The following is a 21,811-nucleotide window of genomic DNA, read 5'->3' as shown; positions in this document are numbered from 1 at the left end:
CCCCACTTCAGTGACTCCACCATCATGGTTCAGCTGGCACCTTTAGGTCTTCTGGAGAATATCGGGCGTGTGGGAAAGGTCCAGCCTCATATGTCCTGTGATCTTGAGGGGGAGATATGTGGTCAGACCTGTCCCACAGGCCGTGTATTCTGCCCGACCTCACCGTGCCTTCTGACCTTCCTCCTCAACCAACATTGTGAAGTTGGATACGTCTTGTCTACGTTCCCAAACACCATCTCTAATCCACTTTTCACAGTACTTACTGTTCCAAACTTCTCTTGAATTTTCAAAAAGTTTTCTATTGTGTTCACCATTTTTTTTTTGCACGATTTCTGATCTTGTACAGGTAATCACTTGTCCTTTTCCTTTCTTGGGAAGTTCCCCTGCTTAAGACCCTCCTTCTATTAGGGCTTAGATCCACTACACAGAGTGGCACTGCCTCAGAGGACTTAGTACAGTATGTCTGTGCATTAAAAATACATAGGTCTTACTGATTTCCATGGACATCATGCAATGCTTCATTTTTCTTGTATTTTTCTGTGTGCAGCAGGAGTACAGATTGCCTGTCTCTGGGGTTGAATGGGTCTCCAATGAGTTAGTTGCTCATCGACCTTAATGGGGCTATTCTCATCTTATACAGTGATGGCACACAGCAAGGATATGACATAACCTGAAGATCGGTGGCACCTCTGGAAAGCTGTGAAATTGGGAGCAACACTTGCAGTGACCCAGAAAGGAGGAGGGAATGGGAGAAGTGGTAGTGGGTTTGAGGGCGGTAGTAGTCCTCTACCTGGCTCTACCTGGGCCATGTACTGAATTCAGGGTGCACCCTTTCTTACCTCGTGGCACGACCCGGATCTTTCTGGTTCTCTTGCCTGGTGGTAGTTAGGATGTCCTTGATGGTGGATATCTGGCAAGGTGCAAGGCAGGAAGGTCAGGTAGAGTGAGAGCCTGAGAATGGTGGACAAAGACCAGGTCCAGTTTAGTAATAACAATAAGTCTCTTTATGAGGATGATGAGAGTTGCAGTGCAGATAACAACAATAGGCACAGTTCCCCAATGTCTGTGCATAGGCAACGGCTATGTTGGCAGTAGTAGTCCCTGTTTCTCAATCCAAACACACTTTGCAATCGTCCCAAATTGACCACAGGCGTACAAAACTCTCACAACCAGTGCTGCAGCACCCACAGCGGCGTGCAGAACTTCAAACGGACAGCCAATCCATTATAGAAGTGGGGTGGGTGCCGAAGCAATATACCCTCTCCATAAGCAGCAAAGTCCATAGTCATAAACGAGTGATACCTTTGCTATCAGGCACAGTCCCTTGTGATGCTAGACAGTTTGTGGAAATATTTCCTGTTTTCTCTCAGGTTTCTCAGGGGTGTTTTCAAAGTTAAGAATGAAGAAAGCCATTCGACTTGCTCTAGCTTTCTCTCCCACGAAATCAATTATTGTGGACAGTCAGGCGGCCAACATTCACATCTTGACCCTGCCAAAGTCTGTGGGTTTGGGCAGAGATATTCTGATGCATATGAGGGCCTTAAAGGGGTTGTCAGGTCCCATAATGAATTTTTATCTGGCCAGAATACCGCAAACACTGCACGTTTTTGCCCCTCTATACCGTTTTTGATGTCAGCACTTTTCTTCCCCTGTTTTCGGCATCACTACATCCTGGCAGGATATTTACATGCAGAACTTCCTGTTTTCATCTGCTTCCGTTTCTAACCAATCCCAGCATGCTTTGCTCTGTAATATTTCTGTTTACCTCCCCTCTCCATGTTAGCTTGGTAGAGCAATCCCTGTGAAATATTTCAGAGCATAGCATGGTGGGATTGGTAGGAAGACTAAACAGGCAGCTGATAAAACCAGGAAGCTCTGCATGTAACCATCCTGCCAGGGTGCAATGATGCTGAGAACAGGGGAAGGAAAGTGCTGACATGAAAAACAGGTATATGGGGCAAAAATATTCAGTATTTTGGGTACTCTGAGCAGATTAAAAAAATGTATCTTTTATGTTAGCTAACCAGAGCAAGCCCTGAGGTAAATAACAGAGCAAAACATGCTAGGCTTGCCATCTTTCCCAACAAAAAAATACCAGCCAAGATTACATGGATAAAAGGGGGCGTGGCTTAACACCGGGTGTTATTTGGCACCAATGGTTTGATCCTCTATATATTTTTTTTTTAAAGATGTAATTTTTTCCCCCCTGTTTGGGACACCACTGTGTATTTAACATTTATTAGGTCTCTGTCAGGTATCGAAACCATGACCTTGTGCATTGAAGGCAAAGACTCTAACCACTGAGCCATAGAGCCCAATGATAGCCAATAGAAGATTTTTTTTTTGCAGACCCATTGACTTCAATGGGTACATAGACTACATTTTACGGGCCAGAATAGGACATGCTCTATAACTTGCAGAACAGAAGTAAGGCTGTGCACACCACACGGATTTGCAGATATGCGGTTTATGGACTGCAAAACAGACACAGTTTTTTTTGCATGAGGCCTAATAGGAAGTGTGGTCCATCAGGTGATGTTCATTTGCATCATTTGATGGAGCCAGCACTTACATTATTTTTATTTTTCTCCTTCTAAAATTGAATTTTTTTATGAGTCTGAGCAGGAACTCCCAGAAGCACTGACTCCATATCTGGACACAGAGCAGGGACTCCTAAGCCATATATGGACACAGAGCAGGGACTCCTAAGCCATATATGGACACAGAGCAGGGAATCCTAAGCCATATATGGACACCGAGCAGGGACTCCTAAGCCATATATGGACACAGAGCAGGGACTCCTAAGCCATATATGGACACAGAGCAGGGACTTCTAAGCCATATATGGACACAGAGCAGGGACTCCTAAGCCATATATGGAGTCAGAACAGGGACTCCTAAGCCATATATTGACACAGAGCAGGAAATCCTAAGCCATATATGGACACCGAGCAGGGACTCCTAAGCCATATATGGACACAGAGCAGGGACTCCTAAGCCATATATGGACACAGAGCAGGGACTTCTAAGCCATATATGGACACAGAGCAGGGACTCCTAAGCCATATATGGAGTCAGAACAGGGATTCCTAAGCCATATATGGACACAGAGCATGGGCTCCTGAGCCATATATGGACACAGAGCAGGGACTCCTAAACCATATATGGACACAGAGCATGGGCTCCTAAGCCATATATGGACACAGAGCAGGGACTCCTAAGCCATATATGGACACAGAGCAGGGACTCCTAAGCCATATATGGACACAGAGCAGGGACTCCTAAGCCATATATGGACACAGAGCAGGGACTCCTAAGCCATATATGGACACGGAGCAGGGACTCCTAAGCCATAATGGACACAGAGCAGGGACTTCTAAGCCATATATGGACACAGAGCAGGGACTCCTAAGCCATATACGGACACAGAGCAGGGACTCCTAAGCCATATATGGACACATGGCAGGGACTCCTAAGCCATATATGGACACAGAGCAGGGACTCCTAAGCCATATATGGAGTCAGAACAGGGATTCCTAAGCCATATATGGACACAGAGCAGGGACTCCTAAGCCATATATGGACACAGAGCAGGGACTCCTAAGCCATATATGGACACAGAGCAGGGACTCCTAAGCCATATATGGACACAGAGCAGGGACTCCTAAGCCATATATGGACACAGAGCAGGGGCTCCTGAGCCATATATGGACACACAAGTCTTGCTAAATCCATGGACCTGCTGCCCCAGAAATCATAAGGCCCCAGAGCAGAACTCAGACTTGTAACATGTTTCATAGATTTGAATATAGTCATCCATTGTTATTACTGCAAAGAACTGTCTGGTATATACCGCAAGGCCGGTGAACTGCTTTCAGGCAGGTTAATGAACATAATGATATTTCCCATTTAAATGCTAATTCCACTTTATTCCACCTAAATCGATTTAATCTGAAGAGGTGTTAAGTGAGATACAATTAAATCTTTAATTTCATATAACTGCGCCATCACTGCCGGCCCCTGACATCTCCGGGAGCCATCACTAGCTGCTGCAGCCGCTCTTCTCTGATGATATTAGGTTCGTCTCTGTATCTGCCCCGAGAATGATAATGACTTTCCTGCAGGAGGGAGACCGGCCTGTAGGTTCTGCTTGATGAAGAGGAGGTAAGAGGACACATTGTACAGAAAATGCCTTGTACACAGGCGGTATAGGAGGCGGGCACTGCCACCAGTACAGACCTGTATTTAACCAGCTGGCACTAGTGGTGGGCTCAGTGGAAAGATTTCCTATGTGTACACACACAGTCACTGCACACATGGAGGGGTATATACACACACAGTCACTGCACACATGGAGGGGTATATACACACACAGTCACAGACACATGGAGGGGAATATACACACACAGTTACTGCACACATGGAAGATTATATACACACACAGTCACTGCATACATGGAGGGGTATATACACACACAGTCACCGCACACATGGAGGGGTATATACACACACAGTCACCTCACAGATGGAGGGGTATATACACACACAGTCACTGCACACATTGAGGGGTATATACACCAGGGACATTGCTAATGTCTCAAAAGATCTGGGGCCCAAGCCCCAATAAATATGGCCCGGTTCTCTAAGTCGCCTCCCCCCCCCCCGCACACTGCATATTACTGTACTTGCTATACAGCAGCACATACCTGTCACATCCAGTGCCTCCAGGTGACATCTCCTCGGATGTAGATCTTCTCTGTTATCACCTTCTCCATTCGGTCCGGACAACTTTTTTCAGCTGCGCCTCGTCTCTGCAGAGTTTGACACAGTAGTAATAAGGCCCCCCACAGTGCTCTTAGTAGAAATAAGGCGGATGTATAAGTCCCTCTCAAAAGATCCGGGGCCCAAGCCCCAATGCATATGGCCCAATTCTCTAAGTCGACTGACCGCCCCAAACACTAGCACTGAAGACATTTTACTGTATTTGCTATACAGCTATACAGCAGCACGTACATGTCACATCCAGTGCCTCCAGGTGACGTCTCCTCCGATGTACATCTTCTCTATCATCATCTTCTCCATTCGGTCCGGATAACTTCTCTCAGCCGCCTCGTCTCAGCAGAGTGTGACACACAGACAGCTTTCTCACTTTTCTGTACCCCCAAATACTATCCTGAAAAAAAAATGAGTGCCCCCATAGTAATAGTACTCCTCATAGTCCCACCAATAGTAATTCCCTTCTAGAATGCCCTCATTAGTAATACTGCCCCCTACAGTGCCCCAATAGTGATAATGCTCCCCAAGAGTGCCCCCATTAGTAGAAGAGCCCTCCAGTATTAATAATGCCCTTACAGAGCCCCCCAGTAGAAATAAGACCCCCCTATTGTTCCCCCAATGGTAATAAAGCTCTCTGCACACCCCTCAGTAGTAATAAGCCCCCCCCATAGTAGAAATAAGACCCCCCTATTGTTCCCCCAATGGTAATAAAGCTATCTACTGACCCCTCAGTAGTAATAAGGCCCCCATAGTGCTCTTGGTAGAAATAATGCAGATCTATAAATCCCACCTATAGAGCCCCCAGTAATAATAAGAATGCCTATTGTCCCCTGGATTTAAAATGCCCCCACATTGCCCCCAGTATTTATAATGCCCCATACTATTATAATGCTCACCGTGAAGTGCCCCCTGTATTTATAATGCCCCCTGTAGTTATATTCCCCCGTTTACTGTCCTCAAAAATTATAATTCCTCAGCCCCTCCAAAATACAGTCCCATGTAAATAACATCACACTATCTCTCTTGCCCCCTCCAATATACAGTCCCACGGAAATAACATCACCCACTCCCCAGCCGCCTTCAACATACCGTCCCATGTAAAGAACATCACCCCCTCAATATTCAGTCCACGTAAATAACCTCACTCCCTTGCCCAGACACCTTCTACATACAGTCCCATGTAAATAAAATCACCCCTCCCCAGCCACCTCCGACACGCAGTCCCATGTAAATAACTTTACCCCTCACATTCAGTCCCATGTAATATCACTCCCTCCCATAGCTGCCTTCAACATACTCCCATGTAAATAACATCACCCTGCTCCAGCCACCTCCAACATGCATTCCCATGTAAATAAAATCACCCCCTCGACTTTCAGTACCATGTAAATAACATCACTCCACCCCACTGTCCTATGCAAATAACTTCCTTCCCTTCAGCCCTAACATACAGTCCTACTTAAATAACTACAACTCCCAACATTTCTCTGCTTCTCACACTGAGTAATCTACTCCTTCACTTACCTCTCCTCATGTAGCAGACCTCACTACAGCTTCTTCCCAGGACTTTTCTTCTCCTGAGCCGTCCTCTCCTGCACTGGCAATACAGTGGGATCTGTCTGGCAGGCAGTACATTCAGGGCCTGGGACAAAACATCAGGAGCCCAGGCCCCGAATGTTTTAACCTAGCAATGCCCCTGGTTCCATGTAAATAACATCCCTCCCTTCAGCCCTATCATACAGTCCAGTTAAATAATGACAACTCCCAGCATTCCTCTGCCCCTCACACTAAGAACCTACCCCTTCACTTACCTCTCCTCATGTAGCAGACAGACCTCACCACAGCTTCTTCCCCAGGACTTCTCCTCTCCTGCACTGGTCACATGATGGTGACATCATCGCTGAATCTTCTCAACCAGTGCCTTCAGCGCTGATCACATGACTGTGATGTCATCACAGGCCCTTCAGCTCTTGCAGTGCCTTAGATTCAATTGTATTTTGGTCCTGAGGATGGCAGGACATTCGGGGCCTGGGACAAAACATCCGGGGCCCAGGCCCCCAATGTTTTACCCTAGCAACACCCCTGATATACGGTACACATACTGTCACCGCACACATGGAGGGGTATATACACATACAGTCACCGGGCACATGGAGGGGTATATACACACACAGTCACAGGACACATGGAGGGGTATATACACACAGTCACCGCACACATCGAGGGGTATATAGTTACACACAGTCACTGTACACACGGAGTGGTATATACACACACAGTCACCGCACACATGGAGGGGTATATACACATACAGTCACCGGCACATGGAGGGGTATATACACACACAGTCACTGTACACACGGAGTGGTATATACACACACAGTCACCGCACACATGGAGGGGTATATACACATACAGTCACCGGCACATGGAGGGGTATATACACACACAGTCACAGGACACATGGAGGGGTATATACACACACAGTCACCGCACACACAGAGTGGTATATACACACAGTCACCGCACACATCGAGGGGTATATAGTTACACACAGTCACTGTACACACAGAGGAGTATGTACATACACAGTCACCACACACATGGAGGGTATATACACATACTGTCTCTGCACACATGGAGGGTATATACACACACAGTCACCGCACACACGGAGAGGTATATACACACACAGTCACCGCACACATCGAGGGGTATATAGTTACACACAGTCACTGTACACACGGAGTGGTATATACACACACAGTCACTGTACACACGGAGTGGTATATACACACACAGCCACTGTACACACGGAGTGGTATATACACACACAGTCACCGCACACATGGAGGGGTATATACACATACAGTCACGGCACACGGAGTGGTATATACACACACAGTCACCGCACACATGGAGGGGTATATACACACACAGTCACAGACACATGGAGGGGAATATACACACACAGTCACTGTACACACGGAGTGGTATATACACACACAGTCACCGCACACATCGAGGGGTATATAGTTACACACAGTCACTGTACACACGGAGTGGTATATACACATACTGTCACTGCACACATGGAGGGATATATATACATACACTGCACACATGGAGGGGTATACATACATACACCGCACACATGGCGGCGTATATATACATACACTGCACACATGGAGCGGTATATACACATACACTGCACACATGGAGGGGTATATACACATACACTGCACACATGGAGGGGTATATACATACATACACTGCACACATGGAGCGGTATATACACATACACTGCACACATGGAGGGGTATATACACATACACTGCACACATGGAGGGGTATATACACATACACTGCACACATGGAGGGGTATATACATACATACACTGCACACATGGAGCGGTATTTACACATACACTGCACACATGGAGGGGTATATACACATACACTGCACACATGGAGGGGTATATACACATACACTGCACACATGGAGGGGTATATACACATACACTGCACACATGGAGGGGTATATACACATACACTGCACACATGGAGGGGTATATACATACACAATTATACATTAGAAGTGTGTGTACCTCTAGTAATGAGCCTGGGGGAAATGTCATGTCTAGCAGTACAGGGCCCAGGGCTGATAAAACTACTTAGGGGCCAGAGTCGATAACACTGATGGGGGCCCACGGTGACTGTTCCTATAGGGGATGCAGATTTAGAAGTCATTTCTGGGCCCTGATGCCTAAGGGGGTATATGGTAGGTGCAGACCCTGTTCCACTGGGCCCCGTGAGCTTACAGCTAGCCCATATCATTGGTGCTATAAGCTTATCATGTGACTGAGGGCACTGTTTTTTGGGCACCCATAGGAGACCTCAGGTTGGCTCAAGGAAACCCAATCCCACAGTGCATGTAATACCACATTTCACCAGTAGTGTCACTGTACAAAAACTAAGCAGGTGCCAGGAGACTCCTCCAGTGGTTAGCACTGATCAGACCCCGTGCAATCACCTCATCTTTGCAGGAACTGGCAAAAAAAGTTGTTCCTTGTGGGACAATATCTAAAAAATCCTGAAGTCATTAATCATGCTTCTGCCCAGGGGAGGCTAGCTATAAATAATGGGGCAAATTTAACAATCTGTGTCCAGGCCCTGATCACATCTGAGCCCGGCTTCCATCTCTGTAAGTATAAGGGTCCATTCACATGTCCGTATGTGTTTTGCGGATCCGCAAAACACAGACACCGGCAACGTGCGTTCCGCATTTTGCGTACCATACAATCGCCGGCACTCTCATAGAAAATGCCTTTTCCTGTCGGCAATTGCGGACAAGAATAGGACATGTTCTATTTTTTTGCGGAACAGAAGTGCGGATACGCAAATGCGGATGCGGACAGCACATTCCGGCCCCATTGAAAATGAATGGGTCCACACCTGTTCCGTAAAATTGAGGAACGGGTGAGGACCCATTTTGCGGATGTGTGAATGGACCTTAAAGGAGGTTTCTGACTTTAAGAGAGGAAACAAGACAATATCAGGTAAACAAAGATTTATATTTAACACAAATGTATTCAGTTGTGTTTAAGTCCTGCATCCTGAGCATCAGAGCTACATTTTTATACATAAAATTACAAGTAAAATCTAGGCTGCCTTCAGCCACCACTAGGGGGAGCACAGGAGTATACTGCATACTGTTTCTACATTGAACTCCATGATAAAACAGTAGACACGAAGCTCCTTCTACCGCAACCAGCCGAAATGTGTCCTTTAACTCCCTGATGACAATTATTTAAAACTTTTGGGTAATGGGCCATAAATGTATTAGATGGGCAACTTCTAATTAATGTTATATACAGAATACATGGAGTCCCAATTTGTAATGGGTGCATTGCACTATGGTATCCAGTATTCTACATGCTCAACATTGCCAATTCTATAGTCTCTCCATTTTTCTTTGCAAAAGTAACTCCATCTTTCCCGCAGAATGGGCTGAATGCTCTGCATCTATCCAGCAAGGAGGGGCACCTCAAAATGGTGAGCGAGCTGCTCCACAAGGAAATCGTCCTGGAGACCACTACCAAGGTGAGCATTAAAGGGATTGTGAAGGGTTTAGTAAAATATGGCTGCTTCCAAGGACAGTGCCACACCTGTCCACAGGCTGAGCGTGGTACTGCAGCTTATAGCCCTATATATTTCTATGGGATATTGTGAGTTGAAGGGATTGTCTCATCTCCCCATATCGAAGTGTCCTTTAATAGTCAACTGATAACTCTGAAGGGGTGCAATCTACCAACTGGTGAAAAAGTGTGAAATGGAGTATAACATGGCGAACAGATAATGTATGGTCTGCCAGAACAGGCGACACTCTTTCTACATTCAAAGATCCAGACCTCTTTCTGTGATGTCCATATGCAATAACAGGAAAGATTGCAAGGGGATATCCTTATGGAGCAATCTCTTAAGAGGGGTATCCCCATCCTAGACATTTATAGCATATCTACAGGATATATGCTATAGATGTCTGAAAGGTGCAGGTCCTACCCTGGGACCCACACCTATATACAGAATGGGACCCCTCCCCACCTAATGAAATGGCTGCTGGTCGCCACATCCATGCAGAATTCAAAGGAAGAGGTGGTGGCACATGAAGACAGCTCTCTCCATTCACTTCAATGAGAGTCACAGAAACAGTTTGCATGGCTATCTCCAATAGAAGTGAATGGAGGGAACGGCTCACATAACATCGGTGGGACCCTCATCTATCAGACATTTATAGCTATGCCACAAGCATCTAAGATGAGAACACCACTACAACATCGGTGGGACCCTCATCTATCAGACATTTATGGCTATGCCACAAGTGTCTAAGATGAGAACACCACTACAACATCGGTGGGATATGCATCTATCAGACATTTATGGCTATCCCACAAGTGTCTAAGATGAGAACACCACTATAATATAGGTGGGACCCTCATCTATCATCTATCAGACATTTATGGCTATGCCACAAGCGTCTAACATGAAAACACAACTATAATATACAGTACAGACCAAATGTTTGGACACACCTTCTCATTCAAAGAGTTTTCTTTATTTTCATGACTATGAAGGCATCAAAACTATGAATCAACACATGTGGAATTATATACATAACAAACAAGTGTGAAACAACTGAAAATATGTCATATTCTAGGTTCTTCAAAGTAGCCACCTTTTGCTTTGATTACTGCTTTGCACACTCTTGGCATTCTCTTGATGAGCTTCAAGAGGTAGTCCCCTGAAATGGTCTTCGAACAGTCTTGAAGGAATTCCCAGAGATGCTTAGCACTTGTTGGCCCTTTTGCCTTTACTCTGCGGTCCAGCTCACCCCAAACCATCTCGATTGGGTTCAGGTCCGGTGACTGTGGAGGCCAGGTCATCTGGCGCATCACCCCATCACTCTCCTTCATGGTCAAATAGCCCTTACTTTCAAAGTTTTCCCAATTTTTCGGCTGACTGACTGACCTTCATTTCTTAAAGTAATGATGGCCACTCGTTTTTCTTTACTTAGCTGCTTTTTTCTTGCCATAATACAAATGCTAACAGTCTATTCAGTAGGACTATCAGCTGTGTATCCACCTGACTTCTCCTCAACGCAACTGATGGTCCCAACCCCATTTATAAGGCAAGAAATCCCACTTATTAAACCTGACAGGGCACACCTATGAAGTGAAAACCATTTCAGGGGACGACCTCTTGAAGCTCATCAAGAGAATGCCAAGAGTGTGCAAAGCAGTAATCAAAGCAAAAGGTGGCTACTTTGAAGAACCTAGAATATGACATATTTTCAGTTGTTTCACACTTGTTTGCTATGTATATAATTCCACATGTGTTAATTCATAGTTTTGATGCCTTCAGTGTGAATCTACAATTTTCATAGTCATGAAAATAAAGAAAACTCTTTGAATGAGAAGGTGTGTCCAAACTTTTGGTCTGTACTGTAGGTGGGATCCTCATGTATCAGACATTTATGGCTAAGCCATACGGGTCTAAGATAAGAACACCCCTATAATATAGGTGGGATATGCATCTATCAGACATTTATGGCTATGCCATAAGGGTCTAAGATAAGAACACCCCTATAATATAGGTGGGATATGCATCTATCAGACATTTATGGCTATGCCACAAGCATCTAAGATGGGAACACCACTATCAGCTACCATAGAGAGCGTCTCTTGCCATGACCTTGCTGATTGTAAGGGTCCCTGCAACACGACCTACCCCCATTAACAGCATAGCAATATAATCGATGATAATCTTTATGGCATCCCCAGAATTATTGTATTTAGGCCTCATGCACACGACCGTGCCGTTTTTTGCGGTCTGATACCGCGGATCCGCAAAAAATGGCCCATTGTAGAAATGCTTATTGTTGTCCGCAAAGCGAGAAGAATAGGACATGCTATATTTTTTTTGCGGGGACTTGGAACGGAGCAACGGATGCAGACTTTTGCGGCCTCATTGAAGTGAATGGGTCCGCACCCGAGCCGAAGTTTTTGATGCGGACACGAAAAACGGTTGTGTGCATGAGGCCTTAAGGCATTGTGTCCATAGTCCATTACTTTAGTAGTTCTCTATGTCTCTGTATATACAACCATCTAAAATCTTGTCTCCCCCATTGCTGTTGGCTGTGTAGAAGGGTAACACGGCGCTGCACATTGCAGCACTGGCCGGACAAGAAGACGTGGTGCGGGAGCTCGTTAATTATGGAGCCAATGTCAACAGCCAGTCACAGGTAACGTCATCCAGTGCTGTGATACCATAAAATATTATCTCTCAAGTAATGTCGCAGGATGTGACCGTTGCTTCTGCTTTATGTGAAACACAGAAAGGCTTTACGCCCCTGTATATGGCAGCTCAGGAGAACCATCTTCCCGTGGTAAAGTTCCTTCTGGAGAATGGAGCCAACCAGAACCTTGCTACAGAGGTCAGTTATTTGGTGACATGTAAAATCAACACAGTTAAGGTCCGCTAGAATTTAATAGGGCTCAGAGCTCGGGTTTAGATCCTCTGCTTCTCTTCAGACAGTCATAGAATCAAATAATAATATATTGGTTGAATTCAGCCACCACTAGAGGGAGCTCACAGTAAATGGAATTTTACAGCTAGCATTGAAACAGTAAAAATCATATGTAATGAGCTCCCTCTAGTGGTGGCTGCAGACAAACGTCAGCTTTTCAGGCAGGAAGGTAGTTTTATTTGTTGAGACACAATGTCAGATTGTAAAGGCTGGAGCCTGAAATGCAGTTTGCTGAACTTTTTGAAACTCCATAAAAAACACATTGGGGGTGAAAAGTAGGGTAGTCACCATGGGATATGCCTCAATTTCTCCTATGCTTACACTTGCTATATCTTCCTCATTGAATGAATACCAATGCTAATACTGAACTCAAAAACTGAAATTCATTGACTGTGCCTTAAAGGAGTTTTGAGATTTTTGATATTAATGGCCTATCCTCAGGATAGGTTATCAGTATCTGATTGTTGATGTTCGACTCCCAGCACCCCCACCGATCCTCTGTATGAAGAGGCTGCAGCACTCGGTGAGCACTTAGGCCTCTATCTAGGCCACGTGACGTCACATTCATCGGTCACGTGGTCTAGTTGCAGCTCAGTCCCTTTCAAGTGAATGGGCCTGAGCTGCAATACCAAGCACGGCCACTATACAATGTATGGCACGGTGCAGTGAGGACGTCGCGGCACAATTCAAGCAGCTGACCGGCGGGGGTGCCAGGTGTCGGACTCCCGCCTTTCTGATATTGATGATCCTGAGGATAGGTCACCAATATTAAAATCCTGGAAAACCCCTTTAAGGTGCCCATACCCAAGATGCACTCCATCTATTGTGACACTACAACTCCCACCTGGAATAACGAAGGCTGCTGATCCTTGCCATACCCCATTGATAGCTGTCTCAACTTCGCCATACACGTGCATGCTCAGCTCGGACAAGTATTTATGGTTTTTGGCTGTTAGGGGAGAGTTAGGAGACTCCCATACATATTAAATACCCTGCAAAATTGGCAGGTTCAGCCAGCTAGCATGTAATGTGCACGGGCGCCTTTACTCTGGCAGTGGTTTTGTTATCTAATTGAATTCTCCTGTTCTTTTAACATCTGCCAGAAACTATAATCATCGGCATGAAAGCAGAAGGTGCACTGGGTAGCGGTTTTCCAGCATATCTCGGTTTTATTGCTTCCAGTCCTCTGGATATGATCCCATTTCTTGCCAGTGGCCTCCTTTGTCTTTTTGTTAGAAAAAAAAAAGCGATTTCAGCTCACAGCTGGGTCCTGTGTAAAGCATCGCTGACCTATATTTATGGAGTGTGGGATATAGCAAGGTTTCAGGCTGTCTCCAGAAAGACGGGTCATTGACCTATTAAAAAGCGCCTTTTTGCTGAATGGCTCAGTAATACTATAACTCTCTTCCAGTCTTCTTTGGTGCTCTGATGTCTTTTGATACAAGTTTCCATGGCTGTCACCTATGCGAGAACCTTACTATGTGCAATCACGTCTTCTCACACCCAGGATGGCTTCACCCCGTTGGCCGTAGCCCTGCAGCAGGGACATGAGAATGTGGTCGCTCATCTCATCAGCTATGGAATGAAAGGAAAAGTTCGACTCCCCGCCCTGCACATTGCAGCTCGAAATGATGACACCCGGACCGCCGCAGTTCTCCTACAGAATGACCCCAATGCAGACGTCTTGTCGAAGGTCAGACTGTGTGACGCTATCAGGCAGGGCTTCCATCCGTAGTATCTGAGCTCCTGTCTTCCATCTTGGCCTCTTTGTAGTTTTGGTGGCCTTTACTAGCATGAACATTATGTTTTCACCTTTCCCACACACAAAGAAGCCCATGGATTGGTAGAATTCATACCCCAAATTTTGTAGAATGGACAACCAGAAGATTAATGGGGGTTGTCTCATCTTAGACATTGGAAGCATATTTCTAGGATATGTCCCCAATGTCAGAAAGGTGCAGGTCTCACCTCGGGGACATGTAAGTATCTCCGAAAGGGCATCCACGAAGAGAGTGGAGAGCAGCCACGCATGCACGGCCACTCTCCATTATTTCCATAGCACTGTGCTGGCCTGGCTATCTCTGGTAGTCCCATAAAAGTGAATGGAGCGCTGGCCACACTTGTGCGGTGCACCCTCCATTCGTTTCTGTGGGAAATGCTGAAAATAGCTGAGCACGCTCGCTTGGCTATTTTCGGAACTCCTATAGAAATGAGTGGAGAGCACAACGTGCATGCAGGATGCACTCTTCTTCACTTTTAGGGGCCCTTTCTGGAGATAGGTGTTGGTCTCAGGGATGGGACCCGCACCTATCTGACTATGATGGCATATCCCAGTGATATTTTAATTACATAAAAAGTAGAAGCAGGCGGCACAGCCTACATTTCATAAATGATAACATTCGTCCATCATAAGGTGGTGCTCAAGCCATAACACACTGCATAGTTCATAAATCAATAGAATATAGTAGGAGGCACTCACCAGTATAGAAACTAAGCTTCTTTAATGTCCCTAACGACATCACAATAAAAGGCAGGGGCGGAACAGCTTTCATACAGCCAAACAAGCGGCGACGGCCGTTTCACCAGAAATGGCCGTCACCGCTTGTTTGGCTGTATGAAAGCTGTTCCGGCACTGCCTTTTATTGTGATGTCGTTAGGGACAAAAAATAAGTTTAGTTTCTATATTGGTGAGTGCCGCCTACTATATTCTATTGATTTATTCCACCAAAGTCTGAGATGACACCACCCCTTTAAGGGTACGGCCATGGTGATGGGGGACCCATTTATCTGGGCCCCAGTATGCAGCACCACCTTTGATGGTGCCCTGCTTCCTAACTTTATATAGGACAGTCATTGGCCATCGTATTAGATACACCTGTCTAGTACTAAGTGGGAGACCCTTCCTTTCACTCCTTCTGGTATGGAATTGACAAGGTAGTGGAGACATTTCTTAGAAGCGCAAGACCATGTTGAAGTGGTAGCTTCACATATTTTACTTTTTCCTAATTTGTCTGAATCTTACTTTCCACCAAAGCCATTGGCAACTGAATAGAGATCTGTGCTGTATAATCCTGTGTGGAGAACCATCTCCAGATACCAGATAGGTTGACATAAGTTGCCACCAGTTTATTGGTAGACTGGAGCCATAGAGGATGTCCCTGATGCGGCTTGGCCAATATAGAATATTTCACCAATGTGCAAAGAGGCGTTGTGTACCAAAAGAGAGATTCCTTACATCATACAACTCCACAAGCTTGAGCGCTGACCCAAGACAATCCAAAGATACACCAAAATCTGTAACGGTGCTGTAGAAATCCAGGTTTGGCCGACCAAGAGTGGAACTTGGTGAGATGAGATCTTCTGTTGTATTAGACCAGTTACCAGTGGTGTAGCTCTAAGGGTGGCTTCCAGGCCCTGGTACCTGAAGGGCCCCAAAGGCTGCTGTCTTAGATATGGCACATAACTTCTTCAGATTTTGTAATGGTGTCCAGGAGCTTCATGTTACACTTCTGTTGACTTCAGGATTCAACATTCAAAATTCAGTGGCCACTGAGTGTGAGTGAATTATGTCTTTGCCTTACAGACAGGATTTACACCACTGCACATTGCGGCTCACTATGAGAACCTTAACGTCGCTCAGCTCCTTCTGAACAGGGGTGCAAATGTTAATTTCACGCCTCAGGTGAGATTTATGTTTCCTGTCGAACTCTTCATGTCGGTGGAGTTAACCACTGATCTTTATTTTACATAATCCCTTAATTTTGTTGTTGTTAAGTTGTTGTTCTTTCCCTAAGAACGGGATCAGCGCTCTGCACATCGCCTCTCGGCGCGGGAACGTCATCATGGTGCGGCTGTTGTTGGACCGAGGAGCCCAGATAGATGCGCTAACCAAGGTAATGTGGTGCTCACAGTGGCATCTGGTGAGATGCCAGGATATACTATGCAGTATAATGTTACATGTTGTTATGCACCATATTTTTTGGGCTATAAAATGCACTGGATGATAACTACTGGATGATGCAACTACTAGACATAGGTAATAATGGAGTCTTATAGTCAGAAAAATACAATATATGTCCCTCCGACTCAAGGATATGTAAGTGAATTTGGATGGTGCATTTCCTTACTTTGATTTCTTTCTTCGCTTCAGCCTATCATAGCTGTCATTGTTATGTGGCATCGTGGCTGGCACTGTTACAGGGGTACTGTGCCTGGAACTGTTATATAGGAACTGCGTGTCTGATCCTGTTATAGGGTCATTGTGTCTGACACTGTTATATGGGCAGTGTGCCAGTCATTGTTATATGTACGCTGTGCCTGACACTGTTATAGGTGTACTATACCTGAGACTGTTAGGCTGGTTTCACACTAGCGTGTAATACCCGGCAGGCTGTTCCCTGCTGGATCTTTATGCATTCTGGCATTGCTGGAAGCTACCGCATTGCTGTCTGGCCCGATTAACTATAATGGGGACAGCATGCAGTGGTTTTTGGCTGGAGGATTCTCAGCATTTTTGCCTGGTGCTGCTGGTCCCCTTTATAGTCTAATGCTGGAGATGTCTAAGGCTAGTGTGAAGCTAGCCTTATAGGGACACTATGCCTAATAGTTTTCTAGGGACAGTATGCCTGACACTGTACTGTGCCAGAGATTGTTATAAGTACACTATGCCTGACACTGTTAGGGTGCATTCACACGACCGGATTTTTGGCTCCGCATCCGTTCCGCAATTCATTTCAATGGGGCCGCAAAAGATGCGGACAGAACACAATGTGCTGTCCGCATCCGTAGATCAGTTCCGCGGCCCCGCAAAAAAGATAGAGCATGTCCTATCCTTGTCCGCAATCGCGGACAAGAATAGGCATTTCTATCATAGGGCCGGCTACATTCACACGTCCGGCATCTGTGTTTTGCGGATCCGCAATTTGCGGACCGCAAAACACACACGGTCGTGTGAATGTAGCCTTATAGTAGCACCGTTATAAGTACACTATGCCTGACATTGTTATGAAGGAACTGTGTCCGGCACTGTTATACAGACACTGTGCATGGTGCTGCTATATAGACACTGTGCCTGATTCTGCTGTAATCAAACTATGCCTGACAGAACCAGACATTGATATAGGGGTCTATACCTGAGACTGTTATAGGGCCCTACGCCTGAAACTGTTATAGGGACACTACGCCTGACACTGTTATTGGGCACTGTGGCTGACATTGTTATAGGGGCACTATACCTGACACTGTTATAGGGGCACTATGCCTGATACTGTTATATGGTCATACACCTGACACTGTTATAGGGCACTATGCCTGACACTGTTATAGGGACACTATGGCTGACACTATTATAAGGGCACTGTGCCTGACACTATTATAAGGGCACTATGGCTGACACTGTTATAGGGCACTATGCCTGACACTGTTAAAGGGCACTGTGCCTGACACTATTATAAGGGCACTATGGCTGACACTGTTATAGGGACACTATGCCTGACACTGTTATAGGGCACTATGCCTGACACTGTTAAAGGGCACTATGCCTGACACTGTTAAAGGGCACTGTGCCTGACACTATTATAAGGGCACTATGCCTGACACTGTTATAGGGACACTCTGCCTGACACTGTTATAGGGAACTATGGCTGACACTGTTATAGGGACGCTAGGCCTGACACTGTTAAAGGGCACTGTGCCTGACACTATTATAAGGGCACTATGGCTGACACTGTTATAGGGACACTCTGCCTGACACTGTTATAGGGCACGATGCTTTCCTGTCCCACATTGTTAGTTATCTACACTGTATATGAATTTATGCACATATTCATAATGGAATGGAATATCTAGCTTCTCTAGACAGTGGGAATTGTTATGTACTTTGAATACATAAAACATGTCCTCTGTGTTCCTCCCTGCAGGATGAATTGACCCCTCTACACTGTGCTGTAAGAAATGGCCATGTCCGGATCTCAGAAATTCTTCTGGATCATGGAGCCCCCATACAAGCCAAGACAAAGGTACTGCTAATGAGAGCCCAGATGGCTCAGCTGGTAGAGCATCAGATTTTTAAAATGAAGACTGCAAAAGTGTAAAGGAAAAACTAGATAGGACTGAGCCACTAGAGATCAGCAACCTTCTGCGCTTCAGCTGCTGTGAAGCTATAACTCCCAGCGTGCACCTTACTCAGTCCCATAGAAGTGAAAGTAGGATTCTGGGAGTTGTAGTCTCAGAACAGCTGCTAGAGATTGCCGATCCCCGCACTAGAGTATCAGAGAAGACTCCAACATCCACAAAAGCCGACTTAGGAGGGAAACACTTCAAGGGGCACAATTAGTTGGGAGGGGAGAATAAGAATCAATGTGAGGAAATATTATTACACCGAAAGAGTAGTTGAGGCTTGGAACAAACTCCCATCATGCCTAGACATGGCAGGATGGACCATGTGGTCTTCTTCTGCAATTAGTCTTCTGTGTTTCTATGTAATGAATTGCTGAAATGATGACTATACATATTTATTACCATTACTGTGGCAGATAGTCATCTACCTAACCAGTTAGCTAACAAAGTAATCTACTGAAATGACCTAAATCACCAAAAATTGCATAAATGTGGTTTCCACTTACAGAACGGGCTGTCGCCCATTCACATGGCCTCCCAAGGAGATCATCTGGACTGTATACGGCTTCTGCTTCAGTATCAGGCCCACATTGACGATATCACGTTGGATCATCTCACCCCTCTGCATGTGGCAGCTCATTGTGGCCATCATCGTGTGGCAAAACTTCTCCTAGATAAGGGAGCAAAGCCAAATGCCCGGGCCCTGGTAAGTTATGTCCAACTATTTTATAGGGTGAAAAACAGAGCAAACTCCCAGGGTCCCCCTGTACCTGGCGATTCACAAGCACTGGAAACTCTAGGAGTGAAACACCATCGATTGTTAGTTATTTACGGTATATCATTTGTACGGTATATGGCAGTATTGTGTGAACTGTACATGGCAGTATATTGACACTATATGGATTTTCACCAGATTATCTTGCATGTCTCCTGGTCAGTATGTCTTCTAGCTGTTTGTATGGCGCATGTCTTTCATGTTTCTACCCATTTTTGTCCATTCCAGTCTCTGATCCTCCTCTTTTTCCCCCATGCAGAACGGGTTCACCCCTCTTCACATAGCCTGCAAGAAAAGTCATATTAGAGTCATGGAGCTTTTGTTGAAGTCTGGAGCCTCCATTGATGCTGTCACAGAGGTGAGGACAATCATACTGGTCATATTGGGTTACATCTGTGCAATTGCTCTTTTTACTCCATGCTGCTATATATAAGCGAGGGTTTAAAGCCATCTAGTAGGAGATCTAGTAGGAGACAGAGACAGGCAGGGACCTTAGTAGAAGACAGAAGTGCTTTATAACTGATTTTCTCTTTTCCAGCCTTTTCCTTCCTTCCCCTCGGGGCACACTCTGGATTTGGGGGTTCCTGACTGGTGGTGGCTGGGGTGCTCTTGGTGTTAGATGCGCTGCGGGGCGCATGGGAGGAGAGCAGGGGACCCGGTTGGATATGCAGTCAAATAACCAGGCCAGCTTGTTTAACGTAAAATGTAATCTCTCTTTTACTGAGTGGATGATGGGTGGCACAGTACAAGCAATGGGCATGGGCCTAGATATATCACAAGGTAGACTTTTCCCAAAGGCTGTGTATAGGTGGTGGATATGATGATGGTCCTTTGGGTCCCATTCTGTATATACATGCAATCATCCCAACTGACTGAAGGAGTGAAATTTCTTGCTCAATATCTCTGCAATGCCCAACTGAAGGGTGTAGTTCTTTAAAGGATGGTCAGTCCGTCTCAGTAGAGTGGCGGGCGCCTGAATGAATATAACCCTAACCACATGCAGTGAAGTCTAGATGCTTAAACATGCGTTACCTCGACTGGCTTTCTTGTCCACGCACTGTCCCTTTTAACGGTCCTCAACCTTCTACAGAACTCTTCTTACTCTCAGAGCTTGGCACAGTTGCTTTTCCGGCAGCTTATCACTCAGGGTTGGTATCTTCCTGGCTAAAGACACTTATTTTTTGCTTCAGCTACGGATTCTCTAGCACACACCAGGAGCTACTACATATGTGTTCTCTCTCAGCCTGCTTGCCAGCAACTCACTCACCAGGGATGCCAGCCTACTTCCCAGCAACTGGCTTTAAGAGCTGCCAGTTAACTACTTCCTTACCATATATAGTCTTTTGGAATACACACACATACTGTAATAAAGCCACAGAAAGTGCATAGTCAGCATACATTAACTCTTGTCTCAGAGTAAACATTTTGAAAACTTTAGCAGTGAACCACCGGGTCACTGCAGTGAGTAGCGGAACGGTGATGCTGCTGCCTTTATTAAACCCAGAAATCATGTGATCACTTGTATGGAGCTGTGTTGCAGTTCCCCTGCACAGCGGCACGGGCTGCCTGTTGCACCCCTGGGATTATTGTCATCACTCTTAACTCTATTTGTATTTACTGTGAATTCTCGTACCAACCTTCTCTGTGATTTGCTTTCCAGTCTGGTCTTACACCTCTCCATGTTGCTGCCTTCATGGGACATCTCACCATTGTCCGGACTCTACTCCAGAGGGGAGCATCACCCAATGTCTTCAGTGTGGTGAGCGCAAAATTATGCAAGGACAGTTTATCCATCCTTTCATGTGCATGATAACCTTCCTGCAAGAGTGTCATTGAGCCATCACTGAAAGTTGTGTGTCGTTTGTGTATCGCAGAAAGTCGAGACGCCGCTACACATGGCAGCGCGTGCGGCGCACTCGGATGTGGCTGAATTTTTACTGCAGAATAAAGCAAAAGTGAATGCTAGAGCTAAGGTGAGGAATACAGTCTGACATTGGGGGGATGTATGCCATGATGAGTGCGGATGGAGGGTCTGTCTAGTCATGCATGGGGTCTAA

The 21,811-nt window shown here is 45.7% G+C and overlaps 1 protein-coding gene across 2 annotated transcripts in view; it reads left to right on the top strand.

The window, feature by feature from the left end:
• Nucleotides 1-21,811, top strand: part of ANK1 (ankyrin 1) — a 163,714-nt gene that overhangs the window by 41,940 nt on the left and 99,963 nt on the right. For both annotated transcript variants that reach the window (XM_040414816.1, XM_040414815.1), the window contains exons 3-13: nt 9,781-9,879; nt 12,479-12,577; nt 12,671-12,769; nt 14,370-14,555; nt 16,446-16,544; nt 16,657-16,755; nt 18,781-18,879; nt 19,488-19,685; nt 20,014-20,112; nt 21,415-21,513; nt 21,629-21,727. In XM_040414816.1, the coding sequence (XP_040270750.1) occupies nt 9,781-9,879; nt 12,479-12,577; nt 12,671-12,769; nt 14,370-14,555; nt 16,446-16,544; nt 16,657-16,755; nt 18,781-18,879; nt 19,488-19,685; nt 20,014-20,112; nt 21,415-21,513; nt 21,629-21,727 (1,275 nt within the window). The remainder of the gene's footprint in view (nt 1-9,780; nt 9,880-12,478; nt 12,578-12,670; nt 12,770-14,369; nt 14,556-16,445; nt 16,545-16,656; nt 16,756-18,780; nt 18,880-19,487; nt 19,686-20,013; nt 20,113-21,414; nt 21,514-21,628; nt 21,728-21,811) is intronic.

This window comes from Bufo bufo, chromosome 1 (genome assembly GCF_905171765.1).
Source record: "Bufo bufo chromosome 1, aBufBuf1.1, whole genome shotgun sequence".
Lineage (NCBI taxonomy): Eukaryota > Metazoa > Chordata > Amphibia > Anura > Bufonidae > Bufo > Bufo bufo.
This window is presented reverse-complemented; position numbering and strand designations above follow the sequence as displayed.